The sequence below is a fragment of the Tauraco erythrolophus genome, chromosome 7 (assembly GCF_009769465.1).
Source record: "Tauraco erythrolophus isolate bTauEry1 chromosome 7, bTauEry1.pri, whole genome shotgun sequence".
NCBI lineage: Eukaryota > Metazoa > Chordata > Aves > Musophagiformes > Musophagidae > Tauraco > Tauraco erythrolophus.
In genome coordinates this window covers 19,891,663-19,912,058 of record NC_141471.1, presented here as the reverse complement: position 1 = coordinate 19,912,058, position 20,396 = coordinate 19,891,663, and the positions used below count along the sequence as shown (strand labels likewise).

Genomic DNA, 20,396 nt, shown 5'->3' with positions numbered 1-20,396 from the left:
CAAATTTGCAGGAGAGATTTTTAAAAAGGAGAAGAAGAAAAAAAGGCTTCTGTTATACAGATCAGTGTGAAAAATAACTGGAAATGAGCATGGAAGGATGTTTTGAAGAGCAGAGCTGCCGGGTAGAACAAAAAGGTGAGAGGATTAGTAGGGGCAAATGTGAGCAGAGGACCAGAGGCAGAAGTATGCATGGCATTTCAAGAACATCTCCGGTGCCCCATGACTGCTCATTACATTGGCATCTCTGCAGTTCTTCACTTTTCCTTATTCAGGTGTCTTCCGATTTCACTTCTAATTATTTGAAATTTTATTGTATTCAAAGAGCCTTGCACTTTTTTGCATGTTTTTTTTTCTGAGCCAGTGAAGGAACTAAAGCAGATATATTGAAAGTGCATACTTTGGACAAACTACCACAGACATCAGTCATGAGGCATGATTAACCACAGTTTTAATTCTTGATCAAATCCCAAGTGTAGTTGGAAGATACTGGATCTCTGTAACTGCTACCTCCATATGTTATACTTAAATATATATCCTGAAAAGGTTACAGGGATCTATGTCCTTGTAGATAAATAGTATATCCTAAATAAAATAGTAATCTCAAAGCACTAGGTAATTATATGTAAGTTTTCACCAGAATTGTTCCTTTCTGCTGAGCTTCTTACCCAGAACTAGCATAGGCAAGATCTTTTATCAGAGAAATCTTCAAGGAGGTTCAGCTCTAATCAGCTGGCTGAAAAGTCAAGCCTATTGCACAAAGAACATGCAGGGGGGTGTCTCCTAACATATAGCTGGGGGTGGGGAAGACCATGGCTGACTGAGGAAATTGTAATCTAGCTAGTATTGGCACAGGGCAACAGAGAGAGACCTGCTGCCTAATTCTATACCCTCTTTTCTTTTCTGGCATTTATCTCAGAGGAATGGCTTAGAAAGCGCTGATGTTTCCCTGGTTTTGTGTGTCTGTGTGGAATATATGTTTACAAATGTTTTAATTTGGATAGTGCTGCTCCTTAGTGGACATGACTTGAGTTTCTTCTCTGTTAGGTATTATGTTTTTTGTCCTTTGCTAGGAGATGTATTAAAAAGGCAACCACCCAGGCATAGTGATGTCCCGTTCATTGCTTTCATGGGATTTATGCAACATGCAGCTACAGCACCATCCTGGCTCTCATAGCAGCAGTCTACACTGAAACTCTAGTTGGGTTTTGATGGGTCCTGAAACATGGCTATATGGTGAATATTTGTTTTGTAAATGCTTATACTGTGTGCTAGGTCCTGAAAAGTACTTAAAGGGACACTTCTTGAGATATTATTTTAAGCTTTTGAATAGTTTTAAAATATACTAGTGAACATTCTGTGGGAAAAAATATATATGGTACAGTTTATTAAGTATTTCTTTGCCATCTGTCTTATTTATCTTATTTGATGTTTGAATTGACATGCCGAATAATTATTACAAGGGTTAGATAATAAGGAAGGTTTCTGCCCTGCTTTCTGCAACTGTCTTTACAAGTCCTTGTAGGTTGTGGCTCCATAAACGTGGCTTGTCCTCTCCCCACTTCATGGGCTGGTTTTCCCAAGTGCCTCTCAGAATCCGCTTGATTATTAAGTAGCATCGAACCGAGTGCTTATTGCCAATGATAAAAATACTTCCCTGTCTAATACGCACTCATATCTCTCAGTTACTTGATTAGCCACTGTTGCTGCTGTGTTTGAGGATTTTTTAATAATCTGTTTAAAATTCAGATTTACTCCTGAAGTGCAATGTTTACATGAGTTGAGCATGACAAATAGCTTGAAGCCTTTCATGAACGGTTATGTGTATATATGGTGGATCTCATTAACAGCTTGCATTGGTTTTACCTTTGTATTACTCCACTTGCTAGAGTGAAACTGCTGTGGATTTGCACTGGTGTATGTTAAGAGGAGGACTGGGCTTCATGTCAACAGAATCCGTGCTATTCCTCTGCCTTGTTTCGGAAGGCTCCGATGTGCCTCTTGGGGCTGCAGTATTTGGACTGAGCAAAGAGAGCTGCCAAAAGGGGTCTTTTTTAGCCACAGTAACGCTGGCCTTATCAGCCAGGGTATGCAGTATGTTAGGTCCTAAAGAATTGCCCCAGGGACAAGCAAAGAAACACAATGTCGCTGAGGTTGGCTCCATCTGCGCATTGACAGGATGTGCTGGGCAACTGCACAGCTGAAACTGTGTCTGTTGCTTCTGGTAATGAAGTATCCCCTTACTGCTTAGATATGCACCTGTTCATATGTGTCAATAAACTATACACATGCAACAGCATGTCTCAAATGACATGTGGGGGTTCAAATGAAAGAGAAAGAAAATAAGCAAAAGTGAAGCAAAATAAGCCTGATTCATATTATCAGAATTTTTTTTTCTTAAAGAAACAAAAGCAATCCCCTTCCCAACAAACTCTGAAGTTAAAGACCTTTTGCAGGTTGATTTTTGTAGCTTTTTTTTGCGTCTTGTTTTGTTTTCAGTTACGGTTCTCTAGAAAGGGAGAATTATGTGCCTTCTAACTTCCTATTAATGGATACATACAGATACATTATTAATCAGTACAAGGAACTGCAAAGCTGTAATGTCTTGGCTTGGTACTACTTCTGTAATATGCCTGTGTAAATAAAATACTTCAGCAGTGATGGTTCCCAAGCCATTTTGGAAAGTTGAATGAAAAAGTACTGACTAATCAAATTCTTTCTCGGTGTTTGCAGGTCACTTGTCACCTCTGTAAGTTTTCAGGCACAAGTCCCTGTACTTACAACCTGCAGACTAGTGCTGACCATGTCAGCGGCACTTCAAAGCATACTTTACTTTGCTGAGAACAAATGTTGTTAGCTTTAAGTCCTGCAAAAATCCAATGCTCTTCAACAATTTCACTGCAGGACATTGGATAATACCTAATATTTTAATATTAGCATTTCAAAAGTGAAAAGTTCTGGAGGGTTCAGCTTTCTTGTGAGGTATTTCTAATTTGTTGTAGTTTGTGAGCAACTCCACAACTTGGCAAAAACTGGCTTCTATAGCCAGCTAAAGAAATCTAATAAAAGTTAAAGTTCTTCATACATTCAAGGTCGCATAGGGAATATTATGTGATGCATTGCCATTGCTGAAACTAGCTCACCTCATTTCACTTGAAAAACCACCGAAGGAACAAGATTTCAGCAAGATAAGTCATCTTGGCTTTCCAGAAAGAAGCAAAATCTTTTCTGGATCTTGACAGCATCTTCAAACCTAGAGTTGAAGTTGATTTTAATACAGGGGATATTTAACATACTAGCATCTGACCTCAAATGATAGGGAAGAGGAAAGTGTGTGTGTTTTATGACATCTTGTGCCTGGTGCTGATTATAGGCTTTTATAAAGCTCATACTTACATACTGGTTTTGGGACAGAGTAAGCTTGCTTTGCTTTGAATTTCTGCTTGTACAGTGTCTATTCCATTTTGTTGTGATATAGAGTTTGCTTGAGAGACTGGAAAATTATTCTTCCAAAGTAATAGTAACATGTGGTTGAGGGAGTTTCACTAAACAGTATTGAGTATACTTCTTTAAGCAACCCCTCTTTGTAGAAACCACTTACAATGTCACTTATAGCTAGCAAAAAAGTGTTCAGAATGTTGTATCTCCTATTGAGTGTGTTTTTATTAGGCAGATCTTACAATGAGGAGTCAGTAGAAGTGTGTAAATGAAACCGTTTCTTGTTCCTTCTGAGAGAGTCAGCTTTTTCCAGATACTGTGTTTCGCAATTTACTAGTAAATTGCCTAGTAAAAATCCTAGTTAATTTGGTCGGTTAATGAAGACATTTCTGATTTATACTGAAGCAACAAAAAGTAAAATAGTTGCTTGTGATTTCAGCTAGAAATGTTGGATGGCTGTTTTGGACTCGCTATATGACCTGTACCTTTCGTAGATGGCACAGCAGAATATACTGAGATTGACAGCTTACAGCTACATCACGGGATTTCTTTCCAGAGGATTTGTCTTAGTAGACTCATCAACATAAGAGTGAGCATGTGTGTGTGTGTGGACATGCCTATGCTGTAGTGGTTGTTTGAGCAGAAAGGAATGGCATTACCATGCATCTCCTCAGCACACGTCTTCTCCTCAGGGCCTTGTTAGCAACAAAATTTGCAATGTGGATGTATAACCATAAAAATCGTAGTGCAATACCCAAGGACACTGTTTTCCTAAATAACCTACACAGAACTCACCTTCAGCATACCAGCATTTGAAGAAGTTTGGACTTTTTCCTTCTTCTCTTTGTTTCCCCCCCCCCATATTCTGGTTTCAGTAGACCAATAATGAAATACTCTGTTTTGCAGACAAGAAGCCCAAAGCCGTCTCAGAGCCCACAGCCCAATTTGGGTGACCAGACAGAACACCTCTCTGAAGCATCTGCTGATTCCTTAGAGGCCATGTCAGAGGGCGATTCTCCAACTCCCTTTTCGAGGGGCAGCCGCACAAGGGCAAGTCTTCCTGTGGTGCGGGTCAGCAACCAAACGAAGGAAAGATCATTGGGTAAGACCCTGCTTCAGCCCTCCTCCTCTCTGCTCTGAACCTGTGTTTTCCGTTCGTGCATTAAAGAGTTTTTCAACAGTTTGGGTTTAAAAAAGTAATGACTTTGGTAGCACATTATTTTTAATGTCAGGTTGTTCTCTGGAAATGAGCTCAGTATGGGGTACTGGGTAGAACCAGTTCTTAGGGGAACGGTGAAATTAGTCTCATAATATCTGAAAGTGTGCTGGAAACACGGAGGACAAGGAGAAAGATGCAGACCCTGACATGAAATGCTGACTGACGCTTAAAACCCAATATGGTGAACACTTTTTGCCAAGCCTGCAAACTTCATACAAGATTGTCCCCTCATTTTTAGACAGGAGACACAGGCTTTTTCACTTTATCATCTCTTCAAAGCCAGACCTAGTTGGAAGAAACCTAGAGATGGTATTGCCTGACAGATCCAGCTCTTAATGAAAAGGTTTGATGTTTGCGTGGTGGTAGCATTCAGGCAGAGGATTTGAGCGGATATGCTGACGGAGATGCCCTTTACTTCGGGGCAGTGCCCTTCCATCTGCACAGTGACACGAGTGATGTGTCAGTGCAGGTGGATGGCTCTGCTTCCCGCATTGTCCCATATCTCAGGGTTGAATTAAGCCCAGCTGTGGACCAGAGCTCCTTTTATGATGGTGGATTTTGTCCTGGAGACTCTGCTCTCAGCTGATGGATGGTATGAGTAAAGGCTGTTTTTTTGAAGAAAGACACCAGAGGGCAGTTAAACTGCTGTGAGAAGGCGGCGTAACTCACATGCGGATTGCAGAGGAAGGCAGGTTTTTGCTCAGAGGTAATAAACTGAAATGCTGCTTTCCTGTAGACTCATCTCCCAACATAGAGAGTGACATAAACCGAAGGCTGAGCCGTATATCATACCATGCTTGTAAGCTTGTCACGGTGGTTTACTCGTTCGTCAACAATCTAAGACAGTTTCTGTCAAGAGTACTATGATATCAACAAAAACAATAAATGAGGAAAACAGGGCTGGAAGGGGTCTCTGCTGCTTCCAGAGCTGATAAGTGCAGAGCAGTGGGTCTGGGGGCAAGGGCCTGGTTCCTGCCTTCATCAGCTCACGGAGCGGACACTCCTGTCCTCCCAAAGCCTGTTGAACCACCAGTATGTTGGGCTCTTGGGGAGAAATTTTGAGGACTCCAACGTAGACAAGACTGTTTGGTTTAGAGTTGTTTTAAGAGCAAGCGTGTAGCACGTGTATGTTTACTATATGTGCAGAAGACTAATCTCTCCCTATATGTCACTGCTGGCTACGGCATCCTCAGAATGTCTTGTTCTCACCCTGAGATTTTCTGGAAAACGTGTATTTGCTCAATGTGATTTCAAGTGGATTGGGCCTTTGCACGTCCCTGTGCGTACTCGCAGTCCTGCCTCCCTGCGGGGTTTTGGCTGGCATTCAGCCATTGCCCCAGGCCACGTAGGGTATCTCAGCTCTTCACCTCTGTTTTAATATGAGCTGGGAATTCATAAACAGCTTGCAGGAAGCTATTTGTTGGCATCAAAGGGAGTGGCCTTGCTATGCACCAGCGCTTTGTGCAGTGTTTTCTACTCCAAAGCTGAGCTAGAAACAGCTTTCTAGTTGTCAATGTGTACATCTGAAGAAAATGCGACAGCCCTGGTACCGGGAATATAGGAAGGGCTGTACTGGATTAGACCAAGAGTCTGCCTGCCTCTGTGTTTTGTCTCCAAGAGGGGACCATTAGGCAGCTAGTCCAGGTAAGAGTAAGACAGGGTAAGTATGGTGTGTATGATCCTTCCCCCGAGTACTCTCCCAGCCTCAAGTACCTTCAGCTTAAGGATTTCCTGGTATTGGTTTCTGCCTGTATAAACCCTAAAGAGATGTCTCCTCCAGGTATTTGTTCAGCCTCTCTTTGAACCCATGTAAATTTTCCACATCTGCAAGAGTGCAGCTGTGACTTTGGCCAGCAAGTTTCTGTTGGTTTACTGCCCAGCCATCGCTTTTCTCTTGCTTTGCTTTGTATTTGCTTATCTGCTTTAAGTTATGCCCCCTTGTCCTTGTGTTGGAAGTGACACCAAACATTAGATCGCTATCTGCTCCCCTGGGCAGTATCTCATTTGTAGGCCCTGTCATTTCCCTGAGGTCATCTCTTCTCCAGGCTGAGAAGTGCTGCTGTAATCACTTGGTCCTCATCCAGGAAAACCATCCTGGACATTCGATTATCATTATTACCCTTCTTTGCACTTTTTCCAGTTCGACAGTGTCTTTGGTCGTGGCACATCTGGGTCGTGGCAATCCCAGGCATAAATACCAGCCTGGGTGGTGATTGGATCGAGAGCAGCCCTGAGAGAGAAGGATATTGGAGAGTACTGGTGGACGAGAAGCTCGATATGAGCCGGCAATGTGCTCTTGCGGCCCAGAAGGCCAACCCGCGTCCTGGGCTGCATCAAGAGGAGCGTGGCCAGCAGGTCGAGGGAGGTGATTCTCCCCCTCTACTCTCTGCCCTCGTGAGACCTCACTTGGAGTACTGCGGTCCAGTTCTGGAGTCCCCAACATAAGAAGGACATGGACCAGTTGGAGAGGGTCCAGAGGAGGGCCACGAAGATGATAAGAGGGCTGGAGCACCTTTCCTATGAGGACAGGCTGAAAGAGTTGGGGCTGTTCAGCCTGGAGAAGAGGAGGCTCCGGGGTGACCTTATAGCGGTCTTCCAGTACCTCAAGGGGGCCTACAGGAAAGATGGGGAGAGGCTGTTCAGGAGGGCCAGTTATGATAGGACAGGGTAATGGTTTTAAAATAGAGGGAGGTAGGTTCAGGTTGGATATTTAGGAAAAAATTTTTTTACTATGAGAGTGGTTAGAACACTGGAACAGGTTGCCCAGAGAGGTGGTGGATGCTCCATCCCTGGAGACGTTCAAGGCAGGTTGGACCAGGCCCTGAGCAACCTGATCTAGTTGGGATATCCCCTGTTCCTTGCAGGGGGGTGGACTAGATGACCTTTGAAGGTCCCCTTCCAGCCCTAACCATCTATGATTCTAGGATTCTATGATTGTGAGATGACAGGCCCAGAAGTCACTGTTAAGTAGTCACTCTTAAACTCTTTTTTTTTTTTGGTCTGGTCACATCTACTAAAATGTGTTGTCCAGGTCCTAATGGAGGACGGTCACTGAAGATGTACCATTTTATTAACGGCCAGGATTTCAGACCCTGCAAGGCACCTTATCTCAGCCGGTCTTTCACAGACTGGATACAAGATCCTGGCTTAATGCACTGTGCACAGGCAAAATGTGGGGACAGAGGAAATAAAAGGAAGCAGTATAACATGAAGCATTTCAGTTCGGAGTTTTCAGATTTAAAACTGGAGCAAAATGAGACTTTTCTCTCCTGTATTGCAGGAGAGGTCACAGCTATGTGTGTGGCTGAAGGGATCATCATACTAGCCAAATAGGAGGTAATATATTATCAACACCCTACAATCTGTCATTTTCAAGTTGTTCCAGGAACTATTACTAGCAAATAGTTTTGTTTTAAAAGATAGTCCTTAAAATGATTCTAAAATAGTTCCGGTTAGATTATTGTTCAATGCATTTTTTTCAATAATGTCCTGCCAGTGTGTACTGACACCACCATAAGCAATGTTCTGAAATTTTACCTTTGAGACTCTTTGCAGACTGTGGCCTGCAAGTTAGAATTGGTTTTAATTCCAGTAGTACAAGGAGAGTGTTTATTTTTAAAAAACAGGAAAACTGTTTATAACTTCAGTTTTAAAAGTATCACAATAAATATTTCTGTTCACATGATTTTAAACGACTATATGTAATCGCCTCCCTTTCCACCTCTATATTTTTTTAATTTAATCTAGTTTAAATAAAAATTATGTTTTGATCCTCAGCTGACATTATTTTAGTGTGTTAAACGACCAACTTTTGTGAATTTTTATTAATTTTACATTTAATATCGCAGTGCCATTGTTTTAGAAAACTGATGTTTGTTTTTGAAATTCTAATTCTTCTGTAGGTTCCTATTTAGTTAACTCCTATGAGTCGGTTTGTTTTTAAATTGTGGTCTGAATTAACATGGAGCCTGAGAAAGAATAGTGGTAATGCATTTTGGCTACCCCAACATCATGGTTTTGTCAGTCAGGTCTAATATAAAAGGACATGGTATTCTGACTAATCTAATAGGACGTGGTATCGTGTGGAGTCGACTCAGAAAACAGTACTCCACTTATGGGCCCTTTCAAAATTTCAGCCACAGCTTTTGAAATGAAGGTCTTTCTTGGTTAAGAGGTCCATCAGAAATCAGCACTTGTCTCATCAATCTGCAGCCTGGAGACAAAGCGAGATATTAAAATAAATTAATTCACTGTGCAAGAGAAAATTTAATGTATTTTTAAATACCTATTTGAAAGCTGGGAGTTTTTCCGGTGCAATAACTGTGGGAAAAAATTATCTAGCAAACTGTCAGAGCGAGAATCAGTCGAAATCTGGAAAGTGCTCAAAAGCTTTCAACAAGCTTCAGTTTGCACTTGCCTGGAGGAAGCAGAACCTGCCAAGCGCCCAGCAAGGTGATGCCAGCAGCCAGCTTGTGCCCACGCTGCAGCTCACCGCTGTCGCTGCTCTGGTACCTCCGCAACTGACAATAAAGGCTGATGAATTTTCACTTGTCATCAATCTTGTGGCATTCTGTACCGACAATGAGCCCAATCCCTTGTAAGGGCAGGTGCCAGCATCCTCTGCGGTGGGCGTTTGACACAATCGGTCGCAGCCCCGAAGGGCAGGGTGGGAGTCCAAGTTAAAAAATCATGGAATGTTCTGAATATTATTTGTTAGCCCAACCCCAAGTTTTAGTAGGCGCAGATTTTAAGTGTCTAATTAATACGTTTGCTACCACCTTCAATGGAAATGCTGTTACTGATTGTAATAGTAACACCTGGATCTTTTGTAGCATTTCTGGCAAGCCGTTTCTCAAGTCTATTAAAAAGAGAATCAGAGCTGTAGTTACAATTTTAGATATAGGAAAACTTTTGCAGAGAGAGGGATAGTGGCTTGCTTGCTGTCACCCAGCGAGTAGAAAGAACTCTCTTACATGTATATGCATGGACTGTAAGACTTACACAGAAAGAATACAAATGCTAAATGTAGACTTATATTGTGATAATTAATTGTTATTTACTATTTATGAGCTAGAAATTAAAATAGACATGTTAAATTAGGCGAAGATGTGTGAATGACCATAGATTTTACAAGAGAAGTCCGTGATCTGTGAGCAATGGCACTTCCTCACAGAGTCCTTAGGGCATGATTCAAGCCTAATGAAGTCAGTAGGATCTTCAGTTTAATTCATGGAGAACTCCTCCCTGGGAACTGCATTTCAAGTTAGGCTGAATATAGCTTTAGTGTATTCAGTCATCTTAAGAAATTCCCTATCTTGTCTTTTTACAGTGGATGCAAAGTAGCCAACATGCAAAAAGGTCATGTAAATATTTGCGTCATGGTAAGATACATGAACATGGGCTGTCAGCCTGTAGGAATACCAGCCTGAAACAACTAATTCCAATTATTGAGTTGAAACATAGATCTGAGAAATTAAGATATTCTAAGGCAACAGTAGTTTTCCTGTCCACTTTTCTAGACTTTCTCTTCTTTCATATTCTTCAAAGTATAGCTGAAGTTTTTGGACTTGGGAAGAAACAAAACAAAAACAAAAACAAAAACAAAACCGAAACAAACCCACACCTCTTACTCAAAATATTTTATGTCAAAAGAGCAAAAAAGGTAAACAATTATATTGACATATATAGTGCTGGGAGTTTTTGTGTTTCATTTATTGTCCTCACATGATTTGTGAAAGACAGCTATAGGGGAGAGTGAACTAGGGCCTTCCAGGCTAGCGCTTGTGCACTTAATTATTGTTCACTTAACACATTCTTCTTCCTTTAAGAGAATGTCTTGTGTGTACCAGAAAAAAAAAAATGCTTCCAAGAAGCAAGATCTTATTTAGTATATACTGTGTCAACAGAAGCAATTCTGTCTGCCTCTAAAAAGGTGATAAGCAGTATACTTTAGATTGCTGTGTCACGCTGGAGCCTGAATTTGACTCCATTGCAACAGGTTGTATCAGCCTGATTCCAATGAGTTCATTGCCGTGATACTGTGGAGATATGCGGTGTTGCTAAATAAAACCATTAGCTATGCAAGTCTGTATCTGTCACTGATGTATCTGTTAAATGTTTTTGAATACAATCTTTATTATCTATTTGTACTGCAGTAATACTAAAGGAGGTCTGACTAAAAATGGCGACCTCACCATGCTGGGTGGTATTAAATAGAGAGAAATACTCTCGTTGCAGGACCTTGCAGCGTGAATAAACCAGAAGGAAAGTGCTGAAGATAAAGGAGAGGTAGAGTATTAGGGTCTAAATGGATCAACTGAATAAAGCAATGTCAAGGTGCAGTGGCTTTCCTCTTTAGCCCAAATCATGCCTGCACGGAAGGTGCAATGTCTTCGTCTGCTCTACACCACTTCTTGTTCTGAGTTAGCGAGCAGCAATTTGGCTTTCAGCATTTGGTGTTCAGCTGGAAGAGGGATTTGGCAGCTGGAATAGCTTGTACAGGCCAAACTACCCTTCAGAGGAAAGGTAGGAGGCCAGATAGAGCGGTCCCATGGGTGTATCTGGCACAGGAGCTATCACTTGGACAAATTTGGTCTGATTACGTGTAGGTAAAATTTGTAAATCTACCTTCTAATACAGTAAGCCACACAAACACCAGACCCTTCCATTTGCACAAGGGCATGCAAAGAAAAAGTGTATGTCAACTCCATGCTGTGCAAGATTTTGGCCAAGCAGAGAAGCATAGTACTAGCCTGTCCCTCAACACAGTGTATTAGGGTTTGCTGCCAGTGCTGACAGCAAGTCCCTGAATGAGGACAGCTCTTAGGATTTAGTCATTGCTCCCAATACTGTTTATATATTTAGGTAGTGATTCTAATGCATAGTTACTATGCTGGGCCTGAGTTCAGGATTCCGTTCTCAAAAGGAAAATACTGTCGTCTCTGTGATATCGTGGAAGACTCTTATTTTTGTTGTTCTCATTCCTCTCTTTTGCATTTTGGCTATAGAGTAGCCCAATTTAAATAGGATAAGAAGATAATCACTGCATCAGAGGCTTGTGATAGCCTGCTGATTAGGGTACTCTCTTGGGATATTAGGGCAATGGTCTGAGCAACTCATGGTGGGAACCCTTCTGGATAATTTTTAACTACTCAATAGTCTCATAAAAGCAAGCACTTGGCCCCATTGCTTCTACCTGATTACCTTCTGTGATGAATAGACCAGCTGTGGGGATGAGGGCAGAGCAGTGGATATTTTTTATCTCAGCTTAACAAGGCCTTTCACATGTCTCTGATAGCATCCTTGTAGCCACAGAGAGGAGATACAGGTGGCCTTCAACATGAGTAGGGCTTAATGCATTGAAGTCTGACTGGGTAGCTGGTTTGCAGTGATCTTCCTCAAGGGTAGATTCTGGGACCAGTAACTTTTTTAACATTAACAACCTGGCTGTTGGGATGGAATGACCATCAGCTAGGTCAAGTCTTGACAATAAGTTTGGGAGAGCTTTTAATATGCTGGAGGTCAGCCAGCCACTTACTGTGACTCCAGTGAGCCAGAGGAATGGGCTAGCAGGAATTCATGAAGCTCCACAGAGACCAAATGCAGTCTTTTAGCAGGGACAGAAATAGCTCTGTGCAACAGCATAGGCAGGACAGACTGCTTGGGAGCAGCTTTGCAGAAAGGGCTTAGAGTCTTACAACAAGCAGGTTGAGGAAACTGATTAGTCCCCTCTTCACAGCATTTGTGAGGTTACACATGGAGTGTTATGACCAGTTTGATTACCCCCAGTACAAAAGAGATAATGACAAACTGGAGAGAACCCAGCAAATGGCCTCTTGGCATTTTCTCCTTACCCATACAAACTAAGGTCGCAGGTCCAAAATCTTGTTTGAATGTAGATATTAACCACTTAACAAAAAGTTAAGCTGCTTGTTAGAGCCCACGTAGGTGGATTTCTGGTGTGATGCTGTAACCAGCTGTGCTCTTACATGGTGATGGCTCAAGTCCTAAACTTGCTACTGACAGTAGTGAACTCTTTAGAAATGAAGTAACTTCAGAAGTATTGAAGAGAGTTCCTACAGTAAATGCAGCAAATTTGGTAGACGCAGCAAAACTACCAAGTTGTTATGGCCTACATGATGTTAATACTCCATAACTATGGAGTATTAAAATGGTGACATTCCACCCTTGAATGTGTCACTTCTACATGGGTAGTACTAAAAATCAGGGTTTATAAAATGGTCACCATACAAGTAATGTGTGTTTGATACAGCTGATTCTGTAGGAAGGAAAAGGATAGGGTAGGATCTCTCTCTTTATGTTTATTCAAGAGGAAGAACACGTATTCCAAGAATTTAATTGACGTTTTCTTGTCTTTTTTGCTATTGCCCCTTTAAAAGTTACTAACAAAAATACCTCTCTGTAAAATACTTGCTTACAGTGTCCATAATGCGTAACATGTCTATGTAGTCCTTTGGCAGACACATCTCTGAAGTCGTACTAGTCAACTTGCTACCTTTGGCTGGGAGCTGGCTGGCCATGGCTTATTAGCTTCTCCAGAGGTCAGGGCCTCAGCTTCTGGTGGGCAAAAGCAGCGCAGCTGCAAGAGCTTGTGTAGGCATGTCCTGTGCATGTTTGTGTGTAGTTGTCCTGATTTTACTATGCTAAGTTGGGTGAACGTGAGCTGGAGTAAATGCAGCGTGGCAGAGCCTATGGGCCTTCTGAAAAATAGCGCTGGTACACATGAAATTTCTAGTTCATCTCACTGCATCGTTCAATTGTCAGTTTTTACGTTTTGGTCATTAGTGTCACAGGATTTTGGTGTACTTCCAAGTTTACTGGCATTGTTTTGTCAGGGATATGAAAAAGTCATCGTGCTGGTCACTTTGGCTGTTCTGGCAAAAGCAAGAGTCATCCTGCCAGAACATTGTTTTCCACCTGGGGAACTGGCTTAAACTGAAATGTTTTCCTCAGACTCTCTAGATGATAGAAATAACTGTCTATGGCTGATGGACTTGCTGACATAGATATATGGACAAAATTGTCTTTTGGCAATAGGCTATTTCACAGGCTTCATCTGCAATCAGATAGCACAAATACCAGTTTTTCTTTAGCTAAAAAAAAGTTGTCCGTTTTCTTTTGAAACCTTTACAAGCTAACTAAGGAGTTACAATCTTACTGGTATGGGTACAGTGCTGAGCCATTTTGGTTATGCTTCTTTCTCTAAAGCCAGCCTGGACCCTGTGAGTTCAGGTATGTTCACTGTTGTGCCGTGTTGGAATACCCTCAGCTGCCAAGGGAGTCCCACAGGCCAGCAGCGGTATCTGAGCCAAGCCCCTTGCCGTGCATCTGGCGTGTCTGTGTGAGCTGTAGCATGGGCTGTCCTCAAAACTGTGCTAAATAGACTAAAGGTGTGGGATGGCTGCTCCAAGCCAGTTGTCCTGAGTGGACCTGATGGGTTCAGCTTGTGCAGGAGGCACTGTCTGTGTTAATCAGCTTAACAGTGCATCATTGCACTGTGTTGCATTTCATGTAGACCAGCCCTGAGAGAAATGAGGAACTATTTTGCAAGTCCTTCTGTCACTGACCTTTGGTAAAGGGGGAGCAGAAAGTAATTTGTTTTTGAAAGAGCTTTCTATGCTGGGAAGGAAAGGGTGATCATGTGGTGTGTTCGCATGATCATCATCAGATCTGGGGTTTATGCTCGTAAACCGTTCTTTGAACACGTCCTTTCACCTTTCGGGTGTTTAATTTCCCCTACTATAAAACATACCTTTCTGTTGACAGGAGTGTTGTGAAGTAATTTGTAAAGAGATTTAAGTTTCTAAGGCTCGGCTTGCACATAAATGTTTCCTGCTATGACCTGTGCTTAATGCTGTGGCCTGTTGCCCATAGGGTGAAGAACAATCAGAAATTCCAGAGTATTTCTGAAACTAAGTTATGCCAGCATGGTGAAGGGGAAAGCTTAACATGGCAGTTAGCTTTGTAGCTGTAGGAAAGCCCAGGGCTGGCACTATCTAGGAGCACCTGGAAGTGATAGCCACAGTGCTGCCTGACTTGCACTTTCAAAACAGTTGCATGGTGTAGTCTCTTCATTCACTCTGATTTTCATACCTATCTTCCTAGAGTAGCAGGGCATTTCACAGTCCTCTTTGTCTTGTGTTTTATAAAACTTGGCACAATCTTCATGTTTCAGGTAAATCCATTGTAACAGAAGCATAAGTGGAAGAGGGACTTCAGGGTACATGGAGACATTAACATCCGTTGTGTTTAACTTACTTTCCAGCAGCTTTGCTGGCATATGTGCTGTACCCTAACAAAAACCGTGCCTGAGTTATATTCTATTCTTTTTTTTGCTTTAACTCTCCATGGGAGTAATTTTTTAGCTGAAGGTAAAACAAACCTCAGAGCTCCAGCAGCTTCCATGAAGCTGGGCCTGTGGGTATTGCTGGTGTTCAGTTTCAGCTCAGCAATGTGTGAGAGAAAAATAATGTCAATGACTTAAAATAATGGATTTTGAGTCTCTTTATTCTGTCATGCTGAAACAGGACTTTTAGAAGTGAGCAGTTAGTTTTGTCAAGTAGGAAATGCCCTAAAGCACTGCTATGTCATGATATGGATCGGACGACTCAAGAGGAAAGGCAGTATTTTTTTTAAGGGCATGTGATTTAAGGGAGCGTAAGGCAAAAAGAATTTATTATGCCTTTGAAAATGTCTTTTCCCCCTACAGTGAGATTGTGGCCGAAACATTTCTCTGAGTTGTATATTAAAGATGTCTATTTTAAGGCACGATCTTTTTGGATAACATGCATGCTTGCTTTGAAAATCCAAGACCCAAAGACAACCGTAATTTTGTTTTGGATCAGTACTTTGTGGGAGTATTGGAGGACAGGCAGGGTCAAAACTGTTGCGAAATCATTTCAACTTGTATATGAAGAAGATTGTTCAACTCTAACATTTCTTTTTTGTTAATGGTTTCAGTAGCTCAATATTCAGCACGTGTTTAGTAGCCTGAAATGAAAAACCAGCATTTTCTGCATTCTACACTAACTTTTAAGCTGGACAGATAATCACACACAATTTCAAAGCTAATATTCGAAGTCTGTATTTTTTAGCCAAAAAATCATTTTTTTGCCATTTAATCCAAGAAAATTTCAAATGCCAAAATATAGAAGGTTCCTTATGTTCTTCCTAAGAACTGAAAGCTATCAACAAAACCAAATATGTTTATGCACATCTTGGATCAGTGAAATAAATGCAATCATTAAAAACATGTGTACTTAATTTTTTTAACCAATATAGTTAGTTTCTGAGTTCTAAAGAATGCTTAGCTGCATAGAATATTTGAATGAGCACTAAAAACCCACAATTTTACCTAGAAGAACATAAAAATAAAATTATGTATCAAATTAAAATGAGAAAAAAAGGAAAAATAGCTTAATAAATCATTAAATATTGGCATTAAAAATATAATTCTTAGGAAAATTCTCCTCAGTCTTTGAAAGAAAACTGGTTACTTTTCAGTCTGAAACCATTTTTCCAGCCAAAAGAAAATGGAAGTTTGTAGTAGGATTCGTAAATGGTCTGATTGCAATCTTAATGAAAGAAAAATATCAGCTCTTGATATAGTAGGAAAATTATGTTAATATCTCCATTTTATAAAAGCAGCCTAATATCAAATAATGGCTAGGTAATGTTGAGTAGTCTGTTTAGTATTCAGAAAAATTAACATCTTCCTTTCCTAAGTGCAAGCACAATTATCTACCTACTGATTGTAGGAACATCTGACTATGTACGTGTTCATTTCTCTACAGCAATTATGGACAGCGTAGGGGAAAAAAAAAAGATACTAAAGACTAAGGGGAAAGAGGACTCGTCTTAGATTAAAATGCCTTCTTTTCTTTTCCTTAAATGTCTTTCTATTCTAGTACCTTAGCTTTTCCTGTTGCTTTTGCCCAGTGTTTTATATCAGCACCATAAACTGCCAGTCCCATCGCTGATGACTTTCCAGTGAGAATCGCTGAGTTACCATCTAAGTTTTGTGATTTGCTGGGATTTGATGATGACTGATGGTAACTGCATTGAGGACCTTGTGTTCCCAACCCTCCTGTTTGTATTGGCTGTGGGAGAACAACATACAGTCTGTCTTCACTGCAGTTACTGTGGTGAATTCAGTTTGTGTAAAATACTCTGCCTAGTTCTAGCCTACTTGTGTTGTATACTGGTAGATGCAAAGGCATGGCAGCACAGAATCTGCTCACGCCCCAGAGTCTGCCTGAAAATGTAATAAAGACTTTAGCAGTTAGTTCACCCTTAATGCTGTCCTTCTACCATTGCGTCACTAGCAACATCCAAACTGCGTGGTGTAAAGCTACCTGAATTGTATATCAACATGAGGCGCAGTGAATTCGGTGTAGGTGTTTCTGTAATCATGAATTCTTGAGCAGATCTGATGTTGTTTTCCTTTTCCAAGTACTTTCCAGTGACTATATAGCTTTCGAGCTATTTAGAAAGCATTTAGCTGTGTCAGTGCCTCTCAGACAGCTGGTAGAAATACAAACTTCAGTGGTGTTTTTACTGTCTTTTCTATATTTTTTCTCCTCCATTTCATTCTGGGCTGCTAAATGTCTCCAAAGTGGATGCACCAATATATCTTGGTGGCCACTCAGCTGGAAAGCAGCTTGGCAGAAAACCATCTGGGGATCCTGGTGGACACCAACCTGAATGTGAGCCAGCAATGTGCCCTTGTGGCAAAGAAGGCCAATGGTATCCTCGGCTGCATTAGACAAAGTATTGCCAGCAGGCCAAGGGAGATGATCCTTTCCCTATACTCAGCACTGGTGAGGCCACATCTGGAGTGGTGTGTCCAGTTCTGGGCTCCTTGGTACAAGAGAGACATCGACATACTGGAGAGATTCCAATGAAGGACCATAAGGATGATCAGCTTGGTTGGAGCATCTCTGCTGTGGGGAAAGGCTGAGAGAGCTGGGACTGTTCAGTCTAGAGAAGAAAAGGCTCAAGGGGAATGATTTAATCAATGTATAAAAGCATCTGGAGGGAGGGTGCAAAGAAGACAGAGCCAGCCTCTTTTCAGTGATGCTCAGTGACAGGACCAGAGGCAATGGGAACCAACTGAAACATGAGGTTCCATCTGAACATCAGGAAACAATTCTTGACTATGAGAGTGACCAAGCACTGGCACAGGTTTCCTGGAGAGGTTGTGGAGTCTTCCTCCTTGGAGATATTCAAAAGCTGTCTGGACAGAGTCCTGGGCAAGTGGCTGTAGGTTTCCTGCTTGAGGATGGGGGGGGGGGGGGGCGGTGGAGATTAGATTAGATGGCCTTCAGAGATTCCGTCCAACCTCAGCCATTCTGTGATTCTGTGATTTCATTGTCTTTGACATCACTGCAGAAGCTATACCTGCCCTATCTCTTACAGATAGCAAGAGTACTCTTGTACAGAAACACCTGAGTTGGCTCAGGTTCAGCAATCTATGTTCAGGCAGGACATCTGTGCCTTGAGTCTGGACTGGGTACGTAGGCTTAGCTAGGCTTACCAGCTCCCATTTCCTCTGTATCCAAGTCGTTTGACTGAGCATTTGCCTCTGCATCTACTCCTTAGTGCTGTGGATCCCAGGAAGTTTCTTAGTTTGGTTGCAGTCCTGCAGCAGCCTGGTTCCTGCTGTGCAGGTCCTAATAAGCCTTCCCACATTGGAAATGCTCATGAGAAGACATTTTGGTGATCTTTAGGAGCCAGGCCCAGGACAGTCAGAGCTAATCAACCCCATCAAGTCCAGTCTGATTTCTGCTGTTGATTGAGATGGCTCTTCTCAGTGCTTCAGTCCTTAGAGGGCTTTATAGCTTGGATGGCATGAGACTGGCCTTAGCCAACTAATGATTTCACTTCTGTGCAGTATGACCAGTGGAGTACAGGAACCTACTGGTTATGCAGTAGTCAGCATAACCCTGGCAGGGCCAACACAGGCATGCTGGAAGAGGTACTTAGTATCCCTTCACTGAGTCCCTGGTCTGTATTATCCATGTTTTTTCCGTTATTTACCATCTCACAGGCTCCCATTTCCTGAAAATAGAGAGTTAGCTATATCAGAATGGTGTTATGGTGTTCTTTTTGTCTTGAGTGAATAAGAATGTCTATATTTTGCAATCCAGCCTCTAAGATTACTCATGTTTCTCCCTGAGTGCTAAGGATGACTATTAACACTGCTGTGAAAATGACAGGATCCAAAATTGCTCTTGTTTTTGTGTGACACCTCAGTTTTACTCCTGCTAGGAGTTTCACCTAGGGCTTTATACTATGTAATGCCAGCAAATTGGATTATGAATATAAATTACTAGTGCTAGAATGGAGATTTGTTTTAGTGGGGGGTGTGTGCGTAAGCATAAGACTAAAACGCAAAATTTATGTTTAAGGGAAACTAGGTGATACAGAAGGATAAAGTTCTTCCTCCACAGCTTTAAAGAAAAGTACCTTGTTATTTACCTATGCCTTCCACTGTAGAGCTGTCTTGGTGTGTTTGGGATTTTCCGTTATCCTTCTTAAGGTAGAGTTCTGATTTATCTAACTGCAGAACAGTAAAAATAGGCTTCTCAGCAAAGCGCAGTACTGGAGCAAGCACATTTATCAAGGCACAACCATAGCACTGTTCTGTGCTCTATTCTATGCATGTTGAAAAGGAAAATGTTGTTATGTGCTTTATGGGTAAGGAGTGTGAGTTGATTTTTCTCTAGTCACTATGGGCTTGGTCTGTTTCCCCACGGACTTCGAAGCCCAGATCATTCTGTGCACTTAAGAATAAGTAACTTGCTGTTATATTTTACTTGTAGGTGTTTTATATCTTCAGTATGGAGATGAAACAAAGCAGTTGAGGATGCCGAATGAAATCACAAGCACAGACACAATTCGCGCCCTTTTTGTAAGTGCCTTCCCCCAGCAACTGACAATGAAAATGCTGGAATCGCCCAGTGTGGCCATTTACATCAAGGATGAGAGCAGAAACATATACTATGAGTTGTGTGATGTGAGGTAAGTACACATGGAATTACAGCTGATGGGTTTGTTGTTCTTTCTGTAGTGCACTTACAGAATAAAAGGAGTGGAGTTGATAAGTGTCTGACAGATGGTGGCTTGGCACATAAAGGCGTGTTCAGTGGTATCTGAGTAATATGGGAGGTTTGGTCTGACACTGCCCTCAGCTGTAGGTGCAGTATCTATTGCACAAGTCATTGGTAAATGGTGTATCTTGTTCAAATATTCATATACATGCAGGTTCACATATTTAATATTTTATTGCATTTTAACTGAGGCATAAATATCTAAAATACAGAACACAAAAGAAACATTACAGAAAAACTCATTTTGTCTTTGCTGGCAGAGCAAAACCTAATCCTTGTGAGCCTGAAGTTACAAATATGAATGTCAGTGATGTCCTCACAACAGTGCCAATTATTCATCTTCTACCACTGCCAAAGATCCGTGACACTGGTGGCCACTGCTGCAGCAGCCCCATCACCTTCCTATTTTATGTCAGGGTGCAGCAACTGATCTAGTCACTTCACTAATTCAGAGTTTCATCAATAAATGATCTGACCAACATCTGGGTGAATCTTTCTAACCTTTATTTTATGGGCATGCAACTGCTTAATTAACCCTGTTCCTTCAGTCCTGATGTCTGTGCTCTTCAAGCAGAAGGCCCAGGTTCTCAAGGGTCCCTAGAAAGTCCCAA

General features: G+C 41.6%; 1 protein-coding gene across 5 annotated transcripts in view; it reads left to right on the top strand.

Annotated features, from left to right (window-relative positions):
* Positions 1-20,396, top strand: part of KIAA1217 (KIAA1217 ortholog) — a 255,715-nt gene that overhangs the window by 151,899 nt on the left and 83,420 nt on the right. For all 5 annotated transcript variants that reach the window (XM_086614399.1, XM_086614402.1, XM_086614401.1 and 2 more), the window contains 2 exons: positions 4,342-4,537; positions 19,498-19,696. In XM_086614399.1, coding sequence (XP_086470525.1) covers positions 4,342-4,537; positions 19,498-19,696 — 395 coding nt within the window. The remainder of the gene's footprint in view (positions 1-4,341; positions 4,538-19,497; positions 19,697-20,396) is intronic.